Source organism: Bos indicus x Bos taurus, chromosome 25, assembly GCF_003369695.1.
Source record: "Bos indicus x Bos taurus breed Angus x Brahman F1 hybrid chromosome 25, Bos_hybrid_MaternalHap_v2.0, whole genome shotgun sequence".
Lineage (NCBI taxonomy): Eukaryota > Metazoa > Chordata > Mammalia > Artiodactyla > Bovidae > Bos > Bos indicus x Bos taurus.
This window is the reverse complement of record NC_040100.1, coordinates 3029863-3048926: the sequence shown is the minus strand read 5'-3', so window position 1 is coordinate 3048926 and position 19064 is coordinate 3029863. Positions and strand designations below refer to the sequence as shown.

General features: G+C 62.6%; 1 protein-coding gene across 2 annotated transcripts in view; it reads right to left on the bottom strand.

The window, feature by feature from the left end:
- The window catches only part of SDK1 (sidekick cell adhesion molecule 1), a 744026-nt gene that overhangs the window by 35279 nt on the left and 689683 nt on the right, over positions 1-19064 (bottom strand). For both annotated transcript variants that reach the window (XM_027528208.1, XM_027528209.1), the window contains 6 exons: positions 15182-15317; positions 13953-14012; positions 11901-12002; positions 4487-4602; positions 2443-2629; positions 607-744 (listed from right to left, as the gene is read on the bottom strand). In XM_027528208.1, the coding sequence (XP_027384009.1) occupies positions 607-744; positions 2443-2629; positions 4487-4602; positions 11901-12002; positions 13953-14012; positions 15182-15317 (739 nt within the window). The remainder of the gene's footprint in view (positions 1-606; positions 745-2442; positions 2630-4486; positions 4603-11900; positions 12003-13952; positions 14013-15181; positions 15318-19064) is intronic.

The following is a 19064-nucleotide window of genomic DNA, read 5'->3' as shown; positions in this document are numbered from 1 at the left end:
CTAGGGCTTAACTTTTCTTCTTCATATCAACTCCCTGTTTTAGTTGAATGTGCTTATTTTTATAAAGGAAACATTTATCGCGGCGCTTTAAGTGGAAAGCCAGGATCGTTAGACGTGTGGGTGGTATCTTTCCCTCCTAGACATTAAACAATCCGTAACTTTTACAGTCTGCCTGCGTCTATGACCAGGGGCTCCCCGCCCTCCTCTGCACCACGGTCCTGGGCACACAGAGGGGCACAGAGAAAGGCCCACTCAGCCCTCAGTGTGTGCTCTGGGCCCTGGGGCTCAGCTTCAGTCTCCTGTCGGGGAACAGCCCACGGTGTGCACCCCCTAAAAAACCTTCGCTGAGTAAACGTTAGAATGAAGGGTGGCCGGAGGAGCAGCTGGGGGCAGCCTCTGGGCCCAGTGTCCCCTCTGGCCACATTGCCCACATGGTTCCGGCTTGGAGTGCCTGGGTGGGATGGACCCTGGGGCCTCAGGAGCGGCAGGCGGTGAAGACCCGGGTCGGGGCCCCAGGAGGGCGGCTGTGCGAACGCGCCACGCGCTCGGCCCGTTCACCGGCCTCTTCTCGTGTCGACGGCGGGCGCCAGGCCCTGCGAGGCTTACCTTGGACGGGCGCGAGCGGCTCGTACACCACTCGGTAGCCCTGCAGGATGCCGTTGGCCGCCACGGGCTCACCCCACGAGACGTTCAGCGTGGTGGAGGTTATTTCCGAGAACGCCAAAAAGCTGGGGGTCCCGGGAGCTGGAGGAACAGGACAGGACCTTCACTGAAGCTCCTTTTATAGCAAGAGATCATCTACATATGTGTCCACGCCTCCACCCGGAACAGAGATGTTTATTAGATGTTATTTTCTACTTGGTGCAGGCTCAATGCCACACGCTGTATAAAGGTGATTTACTGAGCATCCCCAACCTCCCAGGATCAATCGGAAACTCAAACCCTCCCGAGAGGAGCAGAGGAAACGACGGTGTTCAAGCACAAAGGAGCCTGTGAAGCACGGTGACAAAGGTGTAAAAACGAATGAGAGAGACAGGAAGCGCAGCGCAGACGGCACCGTCAGCTCCGGCCTGCGCCTCTGGGGGCCAGGCTCCGGGGCGGGTGGTGGCTGAAGGCTCTGCCCTCCTCTCCTCTCCCTCTGCAGGGCCTGAAGGCCCCAGAGGACACCCCCACCCTCGTCCTCACCTGGGATCCCCTGGTGCCCAACCATCTCACGGTCCCCCTTGGTCTGGAGATGGGGGAGCTCACAGGCCACCCTGAGTGGGGAGATGCTTTTTCCTGGCAGACGCAGAGGCCGGCTGGGGGTCAGGGAGCAGGCTGATCCACAAGGCCCCTGTCCACCTGGACTGGAGTCCCGAGCTCCCCTCACCGTGTGGGGACTGACGTGCCCCCAGCCCGGTTCCCCTCGGAGATGAGAAATGCGCACTAAACCAGCCCCTCCTGCCCCTCTTCCACCCTCCCCCGCCCTGGGGGTCCTGTGGTCCCACGATCAGCTGGGCCCACCGTGCCCAAGGGTCTCCGCCTCCCACTCTCAGCTGCACAGCTCCACCCCTTCCCTCTGAGTCCACGATGGCCCCTTCCTGGCCTTGCAGGGACTGCTGGACAGGCCCCGGGGGCACGGCCCGTACAATCTGGCTGTGGTCATCTTGTGCAGGGCAAAGCGCTTGGGAGCCCCTGCTCCCAGGAAGACTGAACCCACAGAATGTTGGGGAACCCCGAGAGGAGGGTCTGTATCCCATGGGCTCCCGAACCTACTTTGCTGGCCTGTGACCCTCTGGATCTCATGAAGCCCCTCGGAGCTCCCGGGACCCCAGGCCCAGCCTCCTTTCCCTTGGGAGGCCTGGCTGGCCTCACAAAGCCCCCCAGGCCACAGGGGATTCCAAGAGTCACCAGGACAGTGAGCAATCAGCTCAGAATGCACAGTGGGTGAGGAGAGGAGGTCACGGGCAGTGTGACCCCCGGCAGGGCAGTCCGGGCATGCTCTGGGATCTGCCTGGGGCATGTGCCTGAGAGATGGCAGGCCAACCGCTTCTGGAGGGCTCTGCAGCTGAGGCCCCCGGGGGGGCCCACACTGCAGCCCAGGCTCAGCAGGTCAACAGACAAGGGGATCCCTGCTCTGGGAGCTGGACCTGAGAGAAGCCCCCAGGGCCCTGGGGTGAATCCTGCCTGTGAGGAACAAGGCCTCGTGCAGTTGGAAGCCTGTTCACCTGACACCCTGCGTGGCTCACAGCAGGCAGCTCCATGCAGCGGGCCCAGGCTGGGGGCCGGAGACACCACGTGGGTCAGACCCAGAAATCTCCGGCTACACGGGGCTGGGTTTGAGGACCAGCAGAGTGGGGAGCTGGGGGAACTGGAGCGGGGGTGGGGGGCAGCAGCGGGGCAGGGGCAGCGATGGGGCAGGGGGCGGCCTGGGCAGTCGGTGGGAGGCTTGTGTGCTCCTACCTGCCTGGTGGGTGCAGCCCGGCTGGGGCTCGCTCCGGGGCCCGTCGCCCGCGGCGTTGAAGGCCGAGATGCTGACCAGGTACTTGGTGTGGCTGGTGAGGTTCTTCAGTTTGGCCGTGGTCTCGGGCAGGAACAGCACCCGCATCTTCTCCGTGTCATTCTGGCTGTCTGCCTCCCAGTAGTAGATCTGCCGGGAGGAGCGGAGGCTGGAGGCCGGGAGGCTCAGAGGGGTGGCGCCCTGTCTCAGCCTGGGGACAGGCGGCCACCAAGCCGGGCCGGGGGACCCCAGTGCTCCTGGTGGGGGGTGAGTGCGCCTCTGCAGAGGCCAGGCCAGGAGGATGGGGCCTGCGGACGGGAGGTGACTGCCAGGAAAGTGCCTTAGGACCAGGCTCCTGGACGTAAGGGAGACCAACCCAGCCCCTGCTCCAGCCTGTGGACGGCCCCAGCCCCAGCTTCACTAGAGGCTCCTGCATTTTAACCCTGACATGCATCGAAGCCTGCGATTGACGTGACCCAATACTGTGGACGTTAAAACAGCCTCAGATGATGAGCAGAAGAGCCACCCTGGGCTCAGCGCTGCCGGGGGGCCCGTGTTTCTCGGTTCTGTTTCCTCGTGTCTGGTTTACATGTGCTCGTGAGCAAACGTGATGCCCACACACGGAGGTTTGTAAGGTCATCTGAACTGTTTCCCTTGATAGCTGGCAGAGAACCACAGCCTCAAGCTGGTGCCAGCCAGGCTGCCCAGAGACAGCCCTGGACCGTGGATCTGCCTTGGCTCAGTGGGTGTAACCTGGGCCAGGCAGTCAGAGCTGTTGGCCCACGTGCGGAGCAGCAGAGTTCCGTGTGGGGCCGGCTCTCCGGTGTCCACACGTCTGGCCGGGCCAGAGCAGCCCTGGCGGGTTAGCTACGCTCATTCCCTCCTGTAAGATGAACTCCAGCTTCTGCGCCCTGAACTGGCCAGTGAGGCGCTCTGCTCGAAGAGGCCGCACTAACCTGGACACTGAGGGCAATACCCACGTCAGCGTCTGTTCAGGACACCGTTATTGGGAATTATTAATAGGGAACGCGCTTTGGACACACACACACAGCACCTTGCCTCCAGGCTCAGGGGACTTGCTGTCGCCTCATCAGTCATTGTTAACAGCCCTGCCATGGAGGAAGGCCTTTCTTTTCACAAAACAGCTACAGAAATCATTCTTAGAGGAACATTTACTCGGCCCAATAGTCATCATCAGGGCAGGCGAGCCCACAAAGTCTGAGGACTGATCAACTTGAGGCTCATCAGACCAGACAAGGAGACTCATCCTGAGGGGAGGATGGGGGTTTGCAAGGGACGGCCCTGGGCTGGTTACCTCAGGAGGGTTTTGGCTGACCTCATGGGGTTCCAGCCCCGTCTGCAGGGGTGACCTTGGAGGTGGAACCCTGGGAGGGGCTCCCTGCCCCCCACCAACTTGTGTGACTGTTCATGCCCGATGCTCTTACGGGAATGGTCTGGTGCCTTCCTTCCATCCCACTTCTGGAATATTCAGATGTGGGCTCAGAACAGGTCAGTGTTGGGGTTCTCAAACTGAGGTCCCCAGGAACCAGGCCCCTGGGGAGCTTGTCACACATGCACATTTCTGGGCCCCATCCTGGACCTACTGAGTCAGGACTCGGGAAGCATCCAGTAGTGACACGGGGTGGAGCTGGGGGCTAGGCCTGGTCTCCCCTCCAGCACTGTCAGCAAAGGTGGTGGAGGCTCCCCGAGGGGGCGCAGGGCAAGGAGAGGCCAGCCTGGGAGGGAGGGGCTGCTGGCTCCACCATGAGCCTCCCCGACCCCCAGGCCCGGGGGGAGGTGGGCCGAGCCGGTCCAGCCCCTCGGTGATGCCCTCGGGTCCGAGGGTGAGGGCCGCCGCGTGCTGGCGCAGGACGCAGAGGGCCGCCGTGAGCTGGGGGGCCCGGGCCGCCGGCCCTCGTCCCCAGGTGGCCGGGAGGGCAGACCGCGCCTCGTGAGGGGTCGTCCCCAGGTGGCCGGGAGGGAGACCGCGCCGCGCGAGGGGCTTGCCTTGTAGCCCTGGATGATCCCGTTCTGGCTCTCGGGCGGCGGCGGCTCCCATGCGACCTCCAGCTGGCTGGCCGTGAGCGGGTTCACGTGCACACGCTGCGGGGCCTGGGCAGGGGCTGTGGGGCAGAGAGCGGAGGGTCAGCCGAGAAGCCCGCCCCCGCGTGCGGGCTCCCAGGCCCCGCCCCGGCCGGGACGACCACGGACCCTCTCAGAACCACGGTTCCCCTTGTGGGCTCCCGGGCCCCTGCGGCCCCGCCCCTGCAGGCCTCGCCCCGGCCAGGACGACCACGGACCCTCTCAGAACCACGGCTCTAAGTGCACACGGTGAAATCTGGAGAACCCCAAAGAAAAGCGATTATACACAGACACAGGGGCGCTCGTGAGAACAAAGGTGAGACAGTAAGCCACGCGCCTATGACTGAGCTGTGAGGCTGCCTGGGACAGGCAGGGACGGCTCAGCAACCTCCAACCTCGCTGCGTCGGGTTGGGGAGGGCCCTGTGGCTGGGAGATCAGGCCCTGCAGACCTGTGCTGCTGGCTCTCACGTTCATTGCCGAGTTGCTGCAGTTGTTCAGGCGTTAAGTCCTGCCGACTCTTTTCCACCCCAAGGCCTGCAGCATGCCAGCCTTCCCCGTCCTTCACTATCTCCCAGAGTTTCGCTCAGATTCACGTGCACTGAGTCGGTGATGCTCCCCAACCCCTGTCGCCCCCTTCTCCTCCTGCCCTCAATCTTCCCCAGCATCAGGGTCTTTTCCAGTAACCGCAACCGAGGGTAGTGCTAAAGTCCACGTGGAACTCAGAGAAAACAAAGGCCATCTGTGGGAATGGCCTGGCGGTCCGGGGGTTAGTCCTCTGCCTTCACTGCTGGAGGCCCAGGTTCGATCCCTGGTGGGGAGCTAGGATCTCGCACAGCACAGTGCAGCCAGAAAAGAAAAACCAAGGCGTGTGTGATCCTGTCTGGGGTTCAGGACGCCGGGGTGCACAGCCCCGCTCCTGGGGGAGGGGCTGGCGTCTGCGCACCCGTGGCTACCCCTCCTCTGGGACGGAGCACAGAGGCCGCTGCCGCATGTCCCCTGGGGAGGACCCACCCCTCTGGTCCTCCTCCCACCCTGAGGGCTAGCCCCGCCCCACTGTGATGGGCTGGAGTCACAGGTGCAGGTGAAAGGTGAAAGGTCACTGGCAGGGCCCCGTGGCCGTGGCCTTGCAGGCAGCCTCAGGGCAGCTGGGAACAACGCAGACGACCCATGTTTCTCCCTGCCCGGCAATCCCGCCGGCCGGTCTGTCCCCTGCCCGCTGCGGGCTGCTCCCTTCACCCCCCTGGGTACCCCCCATCCCGGCAAACTCCATGATGGGCTGGACCCCGGAGCTGTCAGGGGGGGTGCCTGGTTGCGGGGGGCAGGATACCAGCCCAGCGCCCTCACCCGCTGCGGCCCTGCCTGCAGCCCGGGCACTGCCTTTGGGCTCAGGTCTGTTTACGGTCACAAGTGGAAGGAACCAAACGGACAGTCACCATCGGGGGAGATGGCCGGGCACTCGGTCCCTCTGGAGGGGGCCTCCGCGGAGAGGACGACCTTCGCGAGTCGCCCCTTCCCTGCTGCCCCCCAGCGCAGACTAAAATAGTAATTAACACGCACTCAGCCTGACACCACCTATTCATTCTGCTCTAACTGTGCGGCTCGTGTTACCACGGCCCACCCCGCCGCTAATGGAAATGTTAATAACCCTTACCAGGTTGTTGTGACAGATGCTCGGCCTCATTATCAGAAATTCTTATTTACCGCTCCATTAAACAACAGAATCACACAGAAAAACAATTCAATCAAAACTAACTGGAGGAATTTTAACAGCCGCATTAATAATCCAAAACATAAATAAAGTTAATGTCTTTGCATGTTTGCCATCGGCGACTCTGTTGCGAAATGACCGTGGCACAGTTAGACGGGGAAAGGCAGAGTGGGACGCTGCTGCCACGCCGGTGGGGTCAGGGCCGTGTGCGAGTGTCCACTGCCCCGAGTTTCCTCCTTGAAGACGTTGCAGAGCCAGGGCCCAGGGCGGCTCGGGGGTGGACACGTGCGACGCAGAGCTCCCCCTGCCTGGCCCGGTTCCATCCCGGGCGGCAGGCCCACCTGTACCGCTGTCCCCGGGCTGGGCTCCCCCGGCCCCCAGCCCGTCCTGGAGCACAGTGCCTCCCTGCCCGTAACAAGGACTTCCCCGATGAGGACACAGCATGGGAGAGGGAAACTGATGTAAACACAGAGCAAAGCGCGCTGGCTTCTAGACTTGTTTTTGGCTCCTAAGAGCCTCTGAGCCTCCCCAATGACTTGCAGGCAGATGCCCCGTTTACACCCCACAAGGGATCCTCACTCATCACGAAGGGTTCGGTTTGGAAGCTGGTGGGGTGTCTGACGGGCCGTGATCTCTTTGTTCCCCCACTTTACAGTCTGTGGAGGACGGTGCATGTGAGCATCAGCTCAGAATGCCGTGTTAACACGCATAAAATCAGTTTTCAAAAGCCCGCTGGCCTGGCAGTCTGGCGTTAGCTGATACGTGGACGCCACGGACGGTGCTGGAGGCAGGGTCCGGGCTGGGGCGCGGAGCAGAGGTTCCCCTGGGCGCCTCGGCCGGGCAGACGATGCTGCCCCACGGCCGTCACCCACCAGCCTGCAGGGAGGGCCGACCATGGCGGCGACAGAGATGGTTCTGGACTGTGGCAGGCTCCTTGTACCCAACAGTGGTGATGGAACACCAGAGATTTCTGGAATCTTCTGGGATTCTGGCTGAATGCTCAGGAAGCCCTGCAAAGCTGGGAGCTGCAGGCTGGACTGGGCGGGCAGGTCCCAAGAAGCAGTGAGACCGGCACTTTGTCCAGCTCCACTGGCCCCTGGACAGGCGTGCTGGCCCCGCAGTGACCATGCAGCATCAAGGGAAGACAGCAGCTGCCCCTGGCTTTGCGTGGACGTGCTGGTGGAGGGGGTGCTGGCTCCCAGGCCCCGACTCTCGGACTCCTGACTGCATGTCTGGCAGACCCTGGGCAGCCCCGGGCTCACTGGGGCCCCGCAGCAGAGCCTTTCAGAACCTCTGCTGCAGGGCGGCGGCTGGCCGGCCCCCGTGTGCTCACAGCATCTGCAAAGGTGTCTGGCAAACGGCCAGGGCTGGGGGCACGGGGGCTGCCCACCGCTCGGGCAGGACTGCTCACCAGCCAGCCCCTCATCCCTCACCCTGCCCCACCGTGGGGTGGCGACCACCCTGTGGACAGTCTCCCGGAGGGAGCTACACGTCTCCCCCTGGAACCAGTCTGGCCGATGACCCGTGGGGCATTTCCCAGCAGGAACGTCCAGTGCGTTCCGTGGGCTACAGTCCATAGGGTTGCCCAGAGTCGGACATGACTGAGTGACTCAGCACGCAGGCTACAGCGGCGGGAAAAGCAAGGCCCAGAGCAATCCAGCGACTCTCCAGGGGTCACGCGATCATCAGGCATGTGGACTCTGCTTTGTGTAAACCCAGGCAGCCTGGCTCTGAGCCTCTCTCCTTCCCTCCCTCGTGGTGAGGTTCCGGGGGCCTGGGGAGGGAGAGAGGGGAGGCGGGTGGGGAATTCAGCCCTCCACCCCTCGCCGGCCCAGCACGTCTCGCCCCTCGGGGCCCCGGCCCCTGCCTCTCGTCTGTCTCCTCTGTCACCTCCCTACTCCTCTTCACCTCACTGCTGAGCCAGAACCAAACACAACTCCAAGGAGGCTTAACGGGAAGAAGCGGGAAACTGGTCACAAAAACCAGTTTCCAAAAAACCGATGTTGTGCTCTCCAGGCTGCAGGAATGGGGGCTGGAGGCTGCGGGGAAAGCCCTGCACGGCGAATCCAAGCCCTGGGCTCGTACGGCGGGATGTGGGGAGTCTGTCCAATCCCTGAGCGCCGCTTTGCTGTTTGTAAAATTGGAGAAAATGTGGGACGTGAAGGGTCTTGCAGCTGAAATGAAACGGGTGGTGTGAGAGCAGAGAGCACGACCGGCAAGGAGCGTGGGCAGTGTCCCCAGGCGGGTCCCCGAGGTGACCTTGCCTGCGGGCGGGTGGGGCGTTGGTCCTGTGTGGGCTCTGTCCCCATGGAGACGGAGGGCTTCTGGGTCACCCTGTACTGATGCCTTTAAATGTCCATCTCCCCTGGGGGTGCCCATGTGACCTGAGAGCCGCCCAGAGGTGTCATCACGGACCTGCGATGCCCTCCAGGGACCTGCTCCTCGTGCTCACACCTTCATGCCATCCTTCTGACAAGCAGGGTCCTGGGGGTGCTTCTCCCTCTGGGGTATGCCCCCCTTGGGGGACTCCTGGGGAAGAGGTGTTTCCTTCCTGTGGGAGCAAGCACTCTTTCTGCTGCCTGGAGCCACGGGGCCACCTTGACAAAGAGCCTGCCTGAGACAGGAGTGAGCTGAGAGGAGGAGGAACCAAGAGGGGGCACAGGGACAGCCTGTTAGCATGCTGGATCCAGCCATGCCTGAAGCTGTGCCCAGGCTCTTCAACTTCTCCGTTACGTGAGTTAATGACAGATTCTTTCAGCTTAAGCCTCTTTGGGTTTCTATCTCTTGCAAGCTGTATTTCTTACTAGTGTACTATTTTTTACCAATTTGTAATGCTCAATGACTCAGAAATCAATCTCAATGAGAGATCGCCTAAAGGTTACCCTTTCTCTCTGAGATTAAAAGGATTTAAAAACTACATATTCAGGCTAGAGGAGACCCAAAGATCATTAACTCTCGACCTCTCGCTGTTCTGTAGGACGAGACCAGTCAAGAACCTGCACAGGGTCTCAGTCACTCACCACTTACTGACCGGCCCTGGTCTAGGCGTGTCCTGGACATTTATCCTGCAGGCAGGACGGGCGAGCTGGGGGCAGGGTCGGGGTGAGGACCCCCATCGCCTCACTCCCAGCCTGCAGCTTTTCCCTCTGCACCATGGTCCTCAGGGCCCGAGCTCAGAGAGGTGGAGTGATGGGCCCAGCATGACAGAGCCGGGGACTGGCGGAAGTGACCCTCAGACCTGCAGGTCTGACTCGGGAAACACACTGTTTTCGGGCAGTTTTCACACAAGTCTGAGTGTTTCCTGCCGAATGGTCAGGATGGTGAAGCATCCGGCTGAGTGAATGGAAACTGCCCCATTTAGCTTTATTTTCTGCAGGCCTGAGAGCAGCTCAAAGTCAGGAGGAACACGTTACAAGGGCCCCTGGGCTGCGAGAGGCAGCGACTGGACGGCCAAGGGTGCGTGGCAACAGTGCTGGAAGCATGGCGTCCTCCTTCCAGAACATTCTATGCGGCGTGAACACGGACGGCCGAGCAACGCTCTGGGGCCGAACATCCACCCGACCTGTGGGGGCAGCCTGAGGGGGGAGCCTGGCCTCTTTCTGGGTTCTGCCTCTGTATCCCCGACTGGAGGCTGTTGGAGGCCGCCCACCCACAGAAGCAGCCGACGGACACCCTCCTGCCACTTGGGAGAAACACGTGGCCCGCCCGGGTTCACAGCAGCCCCACCGCAGCACCCACGACGGGGAGACGGCCCAGGGGTGCACCGAGGGACTGCCAGCGAACGCGGAGTCTGCACCCAGAGGAGAGTCCTCCCCCACGAGAGGGAGCGCGTCTGACGCCTGCTGCAGCTCGGGTGAGCCCGGGAAACATGCCGGGAGACGGGAGCCAGGTAAAGCGGTCAAACGCGGCTCTGGCCCGTGTCCATGAAGCCCCCGGAGCAGCGAGCCCACAGACAGGAAGCAAGTCAGGGCCGACGGCGGCTGGGGGAGGGGGCCTGCCCACGGCTGAGGGGCGTCTGTCTGGGGAGAAGCCGGGGCCGGGGGAGGCGGGCGGCGGCCACTCGGCCAGTGGACAGGCTCCCTGCCCCTGGGCTGGACGCTTGCCGGTGACAAGGACGGCGTGTGTCACGTCAACCGTGCTTTACCATAAAACGAACAACAAACAGCCACAGACCCAGGACGCAAGCCCGGAGGCGGGCAGACGTCCACGGCCGTCTGGCTGGCTGCTATGGCCCCGGTGCTCCCGGGTCTGCCGCCCGGGTTCCAGCCCTGTTCTCCACACGCCTGCACCGGTCCTCGGATGCAGGCCCTGTCCGCAGCACCTGGGCCCCGCCGCTGGTTCTCTCGCTGTGGTGCAGGCTGACGGGTGGGCAGGTCAGCTCCTCGGGTCCTGGCCAGCCGGCCATGTGCACCCTGAGCCCAGCGGCAGGGCTGGCACGGCTGCCTGCACGACGCCCCGCCAGGCTCCAAAGCCCCTGCTCTCGCGGACGGCCTGTGCTGCATCCGCCCCGCCTGTGTGGGCTCTTCTGTGGCCAGGCCCAGGCCCTCCTGGAGTGCCTGGCCCCCAAGTGACCTCCACCCCTTCCGCCGACAGACTCCCGGGCAGAGGCCAGGGTGGCTTCCGCTGTCTCCTGTGGGGTCACCTGGTTTATCTTTGTCTATGTGAAAATGCCGTGTGACTCTTCCAGAAAAACCCTGCTAAGCCAGAGACCCTCAGTGCTGGCTCGTTTCCGACAATAACCTCTCCAAACTGCACAGTCGCCTGACGTGTCCTGTGGCCGGCCCAGAGAATTCAGCCTTCGTCCCCCGAAAGCCTGGGTCCCCGTCCCCAGGGGCATTCCAACCCCATTCACCCTCCTGACTCTGCACCCGCAGATTCGAGCAGAACCTTCAGCCACGTGCCGAGATCAGAGGAGACAGCCGTCCGTGGTACAGTGTGTGTGTGTGTGTGTGTGTGTGTGTGCGTGTGCCCGTGGGCAGGGGGGGTTTCTGTGGGGAGACGGCAGGCCGTGAGGCAGTGTGTGTGTGTGTGTGTGTGTGTGTGTGTGTATGCGTGTGCCCGCGGGCAGGGGGCGTTTCTGCAGGTTGAGGGCAGGCGACTCCCTCCTTCCAGAGCAGCGGGGGGCTGGGTGAAGGCAACACTCCGATCTCAACGTGGGATACGACCTCTCCCTGTGCGTCAGCCCCACAGAGGGGACAGTTCTTCAAACAAACCCAGGGGCCAGATCGTATCTGAAACGGGGACTAACGTGGATCTGTGTGGCTTTCGGAGACGGGGGAGCGGCTGTTACGGAAGGTCAGGCTGACTCGGGGCCGGGACCAGCGCTCAGGCCTGGCCAGAGACGGTGGGTGACAGCAGTTCCCCTCCCCCCACCCAGGACCCCGCACTCCTGGACCCCCACGGGGACGACAGCATGGCTCCCCTAGAGCATGTCCTGATTAATCCGATACCTCCAGACCTTAAACACCCCTGTGTCTCTAAAGCAAGACTTGATCACTCCCGGGGCCACCAGGACACCCAGCCCTTGGCCGAGGACTCTTCCCAGCATGACCAGAAGCCTCCTGAACCCCCATAACCTGACCTTCGACGAGGGGGACGCTGCTGGCCCCTGAGCTCCAGGCAGGACTCACCGGCCTCGCCAACGAAGACCTCCACAGGCGCGCTGGCCGGGCCCTCGCCGATGACGTTGTAAGCCGTCAGGACCACTTCATAGCGCCGGTATTTCTTCAGATCTGCAAGGGCGAGGGGACAGGGTCAGCAGGCAGGAGCCCCGCCGTTTCTTAGAAAGCTCCCTCTGTGACCAGTGCCCCCTGGGAGGACAAGGGAGCCCTTTCTTGCAGAGAGAAGCCTGTGAGGGGCCAGCCACCCTCCGTCCAGCAGTGCCCCTACCCGCCCGGCAGTGCCCCCTACCGGCCCGTGACCCTGGTGAGGCAGTCACGGCCGTCCTGCATTCAGGGTAAGGTGGCAACCAGCTCCTCGTCTAAGGGAGCGAGTCCAGGACATAGAGCCTGACCTGGGCCTGCCTTCTGGTCCCGAACCTCTCCTGGAGAGCAAGAGCGGACACAGCAAGACCCTGGCGCCGCTCGACCACGCGGGCCAGTCGTTGACCCCTTCTGTGACATGATGGCGGGAGGGCCTGGGGGTCACATTCACTGACCTCTGCAGAGCGGGGTCCTCTCTGGGAGGTACGGTTTGCAGGGACCATGCGCTCAGGCGGTCAGACACATACGTGGGGCCTCTGGACAGTCTTGTGACTGGGAGAACCTTCCAGAAAGTTCTGGCTTAAAAAATCAGCTGTTCCTGCCACATCGAGTAGTGCAGAGCTCGTGTGTGGTTGCCTGGCCTGCACGATGCACTTGGCGTCTCATGCCCTTTTCTTCCCAGGATGTGGCCATTCAGACCTCACGGGCCTTGGTTTGCCAACATAGATACATTTAACGGCCAAGATCCTGCCCCCGTGGTCAAGCTCTGCTGCTGAGAAACCACCAGACGGCTTCATCTCAACTTGGGGCCTCGTGTGATTGCCAGGAATCCACAGAGACGCACCAGAGTGGACGCCGGCGTGTGGCCCAGGCGCCCCTTCCATGCTTCCTAACCCGAGACTGAAAGGCCTGGGCGGAGACCCGGGGAGGGAGCCCTCGTCACTGGGGCCAGCCTGCACTTGACTCTTCACCCAATCTCTTGGAGAGGCCACCTCTGGGAGATGCCCGGCCCAGGAGGGACTCGGTAGAAAGACAAGGAAGCAGCGAGGCGGGGAGGGGCAGGCGGGCCGGCCTGCGATGCATGACGCAGAGCTTCAGGGGGAGGGCACAGCTCCGGGAACCCCACCCCCGCTGCCGGGCTGGTTGGCTGTCCCGGGTGGTGGCCGGGGTGATGGGGGACGAGCTGGCAGAGTGCTGGCACCCGCGGGGCCTGGCCTGGCTCTTCCTCCCCTCCATTACCCGCTTTCTGATCCAGCGACCTCTGCACTGGACTGAACTGCAGCTTGGTCCCTGAGTCTTGCGCTCGGTCACTGAAACCCACCCTGGCTGGAATCCAAGGGGCAGCACCACGATTTGATAAGAAGGAGAGAGGCCGGATGGACAAACGCTGGACATGTGTGTGCAATGTCCGCCCCCCACCCCGAGAGGAGGGAGACCCCGACGCTGCAGTGAGGAGGACGCTAGGCCTGAAGCCAGCAGACACAGAGGGGCCCGCTGGGCGAGTCCCCTGCTGCGAGGTCCCTGGAGGGGCCGGGGTCACAGAGACAGGAAGGTGGGGGTGGGCGCCCGGGGTGGGGCTGGGGGAGATGGGGGGCGTGCGTGTTTAGTGGGGCACTCTCAGGTTGGGGGCGAGAGGGTTCTGAGGTGGGCGGTGGGGACGGGCACACGGCAGTGTGTGCACATAACAGGGTGAAGGTAAATCCACAGCTAAAAGGGGGGCTAAAAACAAGCCGACAGTGTCAGAGAAGAGCGCTGCCCTGACTTTCTGTCCCAAACTCTGAGAACGGCTGTTGGGAACCCCTGCCCAGCCTGTGTTTCTAGAAACTCCCTTTCGGTGGTTCTGGCCCATCACGCATTTTAGTGGGACGGGGTGGGGGGCTCCAGGAACGAGAGCTGGGAATCCGAGCTGGTCTTCACTCGGTCCGCCGAGAGGCTGAGGGGCACTGCCCAGCTGCACCAGCTGAGCGCAGAGTCACTCACGTGTTAACTCGTAGGTTGTCTCGGTGGAGCTGCTGTTGACGGTTTTGAAGCTGCTCTGGGCTGTGGGGGGCAAGCAGACAGGCCGTCAGTGCGGGGACAGCCAGCGCCAGGACGGGCCGCAGACATGGAAGGAGGCCTGGCTGGGAAGCTGCTCTGCCTCCAGAGCAGCCACCACACGCCTGTCTGCTCACAGGGACCCCCGCAGAGCCTCCTGATCCAGCCAGGCCCCCGGCCCACAAGGGGGAGGAGTGTCTCCCTTCTGATTAAATGGATCTAATTGGCATCTGGCAGAATGTAGTGCAAAGCGGCACTGGGGGCCACAGGACTGGCTGGTCCCGGGGCAACCGCGTCTGATCACGTGCTCAGGTGAGTGCCCCAAGCCAGCGGGGACGACCAGCCAACAGTGAGCAGGTGCACAGACCCTTGCACCCCCTTATTCCAGGGTGTGTGTGACTCAGCCCAGAGGGACAGTCACGGCTAGCTGGGCATTGGCAAGGGGCACCGGGGGAGACGCTGTGAGTGCGGGTCTCAGCGGAGCCAGGTCCTCCCCCGGTGGGGTCGGGGCCAAGCTGTAGCCCCTTGCTGACCCCAGAGGGGCGCCGGGGGCTGAGCGCAGTGTGTGTGACCTGCACGAAGAGGCCCAGGCAGAGCTGGACCCGGTGCCCTGGCTGCCCTGCCCCCGCCCCCACCACGCGGGTGCCAGGGGCCCAGGTGTCTTCTCTGATGGTTCTGGGGGTCATCTCTTAGCCTTCCCCCAATAGAAAGCAGAAGGGGACAGTGGCTCAGGGCAGATGAGCAGGGAGAGGGAGGCCGGGTCTCCACAGGCCCCAGCACCCCGGGCCTGCTCCGCGTGGGGCGGCACCGCTGTCTCCGGAGGCCCGACTACTCCTCCTCCAGGGCACACAGGCCCCTATGGCTTAGCCCTGCCCTGGCCGGCTGACCCCTGCCTCCCCCCACTGAGCTGTGCCGGGCCCTGCGTCACCCTCTTCCTCTCACGTCCTCCGTGACATCCTTTTTACCCCGACGGCCCCCTCAGATGGCTCCTCCTCCAGGCAGCCTTCCTGGGTGCCCTTGCTGTGCCCTGGACCTTGCACACTGTCGGGATGCTGGGGAGGGGGCAGAGCTGCACCCCCTCCGGCCCCCACGGCTGTTCCCAGCAGGCCTGGGGTGGGCAGATGTGGTGGTTATGGGAACCTCCCTGCCGTGGGGTCGGGGGGCAGGGGGCTCACCTGTGAGCTCGGCCCGCAGAGCCGAGGGCGTCTTGAGTGTCTTGGACTCGGTGGCGGGGGCCGCCTCGTACTCCAGCTCGCGGTAGTAGATCCGGTAGCCCTGCAGGAGGCCGTTCAGGCTCTCGTCCCTTGGGGGCTGCGAAGACAGCACGGTCAGGGGCCTGGCTGCATGCTGGCTGGCTGTGTGGACAGGCGGGGCGTCACTGGTTCAAGACAACTAGAGGGGCCTCGGTTGTTGGCAAGAGGACAGGCAGGTGTCCCACTGATGAGGAATGACGGGGTCCAGGGATGGAACCCAGGCCTCCTGGTCCTGTGTGCGTGGACATGGCCGTGTCTCCCTGTCCAGCCTGGACACCCGAGCCCCAGGGCCGGGGCTGGAGACTGTGGCCCAGGTCACAGATAGAGAGGAAGTTGCCCATTCCCGGCAGACCCAGAACCGAAGGGGGCCGTGGATGCGGCCTAGCCCTGCGTCATCCACCAGTGACCCACCCTGTCCCTTCAGTCCCCGACCCTCCCGTCCACCCGGGCTTATGGCCGTCTCGCTGGGACCCTCACTGACCCCTGTGCATGCCAGGTGGGCCCCCTGCCTGACAGGCGTAGGGCTAGAACACCCACTGCCACCTCAGCTGGCGTGAGAGCGGCCGACGGTGGGGCAGGGCCTGACTCCTAAGAACCTAGCAGAAGGCGGCTGACGGGCGGCTCGGAGACAAGGTCGGACGGTGGGGGAGCCTGAGCCTGTGTGTGAGTCCAGGACCTTGCGACCGCTTCCCCCTGCGTACCGCTGCTGCTCAGGGAGGGCCGGGCCCGACTGCCCCTCCCCCTTTGGCTGGTTTCTGTTGATTAGTGAGCCTGGGGAGGGCATCCCCAACAGGGTGACAGGTCTGTCTGTGGAAGGAAGGCCATCCCACTCCACTTGGAACCCCAATAAGGCCACGACACTCACCCCAGTGCTGGGGGCTACGGGCTCTGCTCCCCCCTCTACGGTCCTCAGCAGGTCAGGACCGAACCTCCCAAACTGCAGCTGGACAGATGGACCAAGAGCGTGCTGGTGCCCAAGTGGACGCCACAGCTACTGTAGGAAAGCCCCCCTGTTGTGGGTTAAACTGTGCCCCCCTAGGAGACATGCTGAGTCCTAACTGCTGGTCCCCGCAAAGTGACTTCATCTGGATTTGGGTCTCTGCAGACGTAAGCAAGTTAGGAAGAGGGCACCGGCGGAAGGGAGCACTCTACGGCGATGGCAGGCTTCCCAGAGGGCGGTTCCGTTCTATTTGCCCAGATCTTTAATGCAGCAATCACGCGTCCAGAAACTGACCCCACATGGAATCTCAGATGTGCGCGGTCCTGAGACCCACAGACGTGAGCCTGGGACTAACTCTCCCCCACCCCTCAAAACGCCAAGACCAATCCTCTCCGGGTCTTTTCAATGCCACCAAGACAACAGGATGGCCTTCGAGCTTGAAGGGCTTGAATATTCGAGCTTGAAGATTGCCTGCAAACAAATTGGCAGACTTGGGGCTCGTGAACACCATCGGGTGATGTGATAATTGATTCACACGGGCACCTAGATGCTCAGCGTGATGGATCGTGAAGACAAAACACATTTTAAGAGGCAATATAGAATCTAGCAATTATTTAACAAATGCTGAGACTAGAAAAAGACCCAAAGATTCTTATAAGATGAGGACATTTGGACACAGAATGTCACGCGAAGGCAGAGGTCGGGACTGAAGGAAGCGTCTAGAAGCCAAGGAGCGGTAAGGCCTGCCGCGGCTGCCAGAGGCTGGGAAGAGGCAGGCAGCAGGCTTCCCTGTGTCTGCAGTCAGCTACCACCTTGACCTTGGACGCTGGCCTTCGGAACTGTGGGAGGGCAGGGCGCCCGGTTCCAGGCGCTCTGCTGTCCACACTCGCACCCTTCAATTTCAGTCCCTGAACCCGGGCGGCACCGGGGGGACCCGGATGCTCAGGGAAGTCTGTTCTCCGTGACCTCTGGCTGCTCTCGGTCCCAAACTCGGGACCCCTGCAGGAGGGGACAGCTCTCTGCCCTCACTCGCCAGTGGGCAGCGCACACAGCAAGGGCGCTTCCTCCCATGAGCGGGAATCACCACGTTTTCACCACGAGAGCCCAGGGGTTTGCAGGGCAGGTCTGCCGCAGCCCCCAACGTGCTCTCCCGCCACTTCTGAGTCCTTGGACGCCCCCCACCCACCGTCCCCGCGCTGAAAGCACCATGGCTGGTTGTTCTTCCCGTCAGACGCAGACACTCAAGCCTGGGAAACCGGAGTGGACTCGCCACATCCCCAGGATCCACGTGCATCCCTCTGGTCAGAGGAGCCCAGCAAGCCCACCCGGATGACACTGGAGTACTAAGCATCACCTTCACAAACACTGAGAAACCAGACAGTCGTGTGAGTCGCTTTACTGCCAGATTCTCTCTCCTGTGCGGGTCTGGGACTGGACGCCATATTTCCAGGGTATCAGTGCTCGCTCCGCTCTCCTGACGCCCACAGGTGGAGACATCTTTAAACTCACCTCACGGTTGTAGAACTAACGATCTGAGAGTGAAGGTGGACCCGCTCAGATGCCCGCGTCGCCTGGATGGGGCAGGTGACCGGCCAGGCACGCAGGGTCCCCGAGGCACACGCCCGTCTGTCCGGGCCCCGGGCTGAACCATGACACTGACCACTTCCTCCAGCAGCGAGCCTGCGGCCCTCTGCCCCCACCGTTCCCAAAATGAGGCCTCAACTGACCAGAGTGCTAGGAACTCGGGGAGCTGTGTGCTGTCAGGAAGGGAGGTGAGGACAGGGCTGAACCCTGGGGGCCTGCCTGGGGGGGCAGGAGAGAGGCTCTGTTTCTTGTTGCAGTTTCTAGTTTATTCTGCCCTTTTCCTTCCTACCGATTTTGATGGACAGCACCTCTGTCCCCCGCACTGCAGATTCAGGGACACCCCTGAGCGGGGCACGCCCTGGCATGCTGGGCGGTCCCTATGCTTCCTGTCCAGCCCCGGCCCTGGAGCCTCCCCGCCCTGAGGACGGCAGCGTTTCAGATCCTCTGATGCACTTTTTTTTAGATCCCTCCCCTTTGAGTTCATAGGATTGGTTCAGATAGCTTTAAGGGTTTTTGTTTTGCACGACCCTCTGCTATTTAAAACTAGGTTCCACGCGGTAAAGGCAGACACCGTGCAGCGTTTACTGCTAATCGGTGCCACGTGCAAGTCGTGTGTGAGTCTGTGTGTGTAATGCACGCAGGCGCCATCTCCTCCTAAGGACGGACGCCCACCGTCGGCCACTCCGACCCTAGCCCTGGGTTTCTTACTGGCTACGGCTGAGACAATTACAGTCCTCACCCCTAGGCTTCCTTCAAGCACAGCTAGCACAACACGTAAGAAAAAGTTTATTTCACCCCCTTCTTAAAAAATACAACGGATGGGAAAGCCTACCCGTGAGAATAGAGAGAGACGTTTTCCCACCTGACACCTAAGCCGTGCAGACAAGGTCCAGGTTCAGTGACGCGCTCTCCACCGCCCTTCCCAAGTGAGGCTCAGCGGTCGCAGGGCCTCTGACCCTCTGGGTCCCAGGCTGCCCACAGCGGTGACCCCTGAGGGAGGGTCCTGAGGCCCCCGCCCCACAAGGCCCCCTGCAGTGAAGGCGCCCGGCTGAGGCCCCCGGGAGGTCAGCGGAGCTCCTTGCTGCAGAGGGCCCTGCCTGCACCCCAGCCCTGCCTCTAGAGCCGACCGGCTCCGCAGGTTGATGAGGTGCCCTGAGCTGCGACATAAGCCTCTTAAGTGCTTCACCCTCCCTTCCGCAAATCGGAAATTCCACCAGCCGGTCCGCAGGGGCCCGGGGTGTTTTTGCAGTTTTGGAAAAGGGGCCCTTGTTAAAGTGCCCG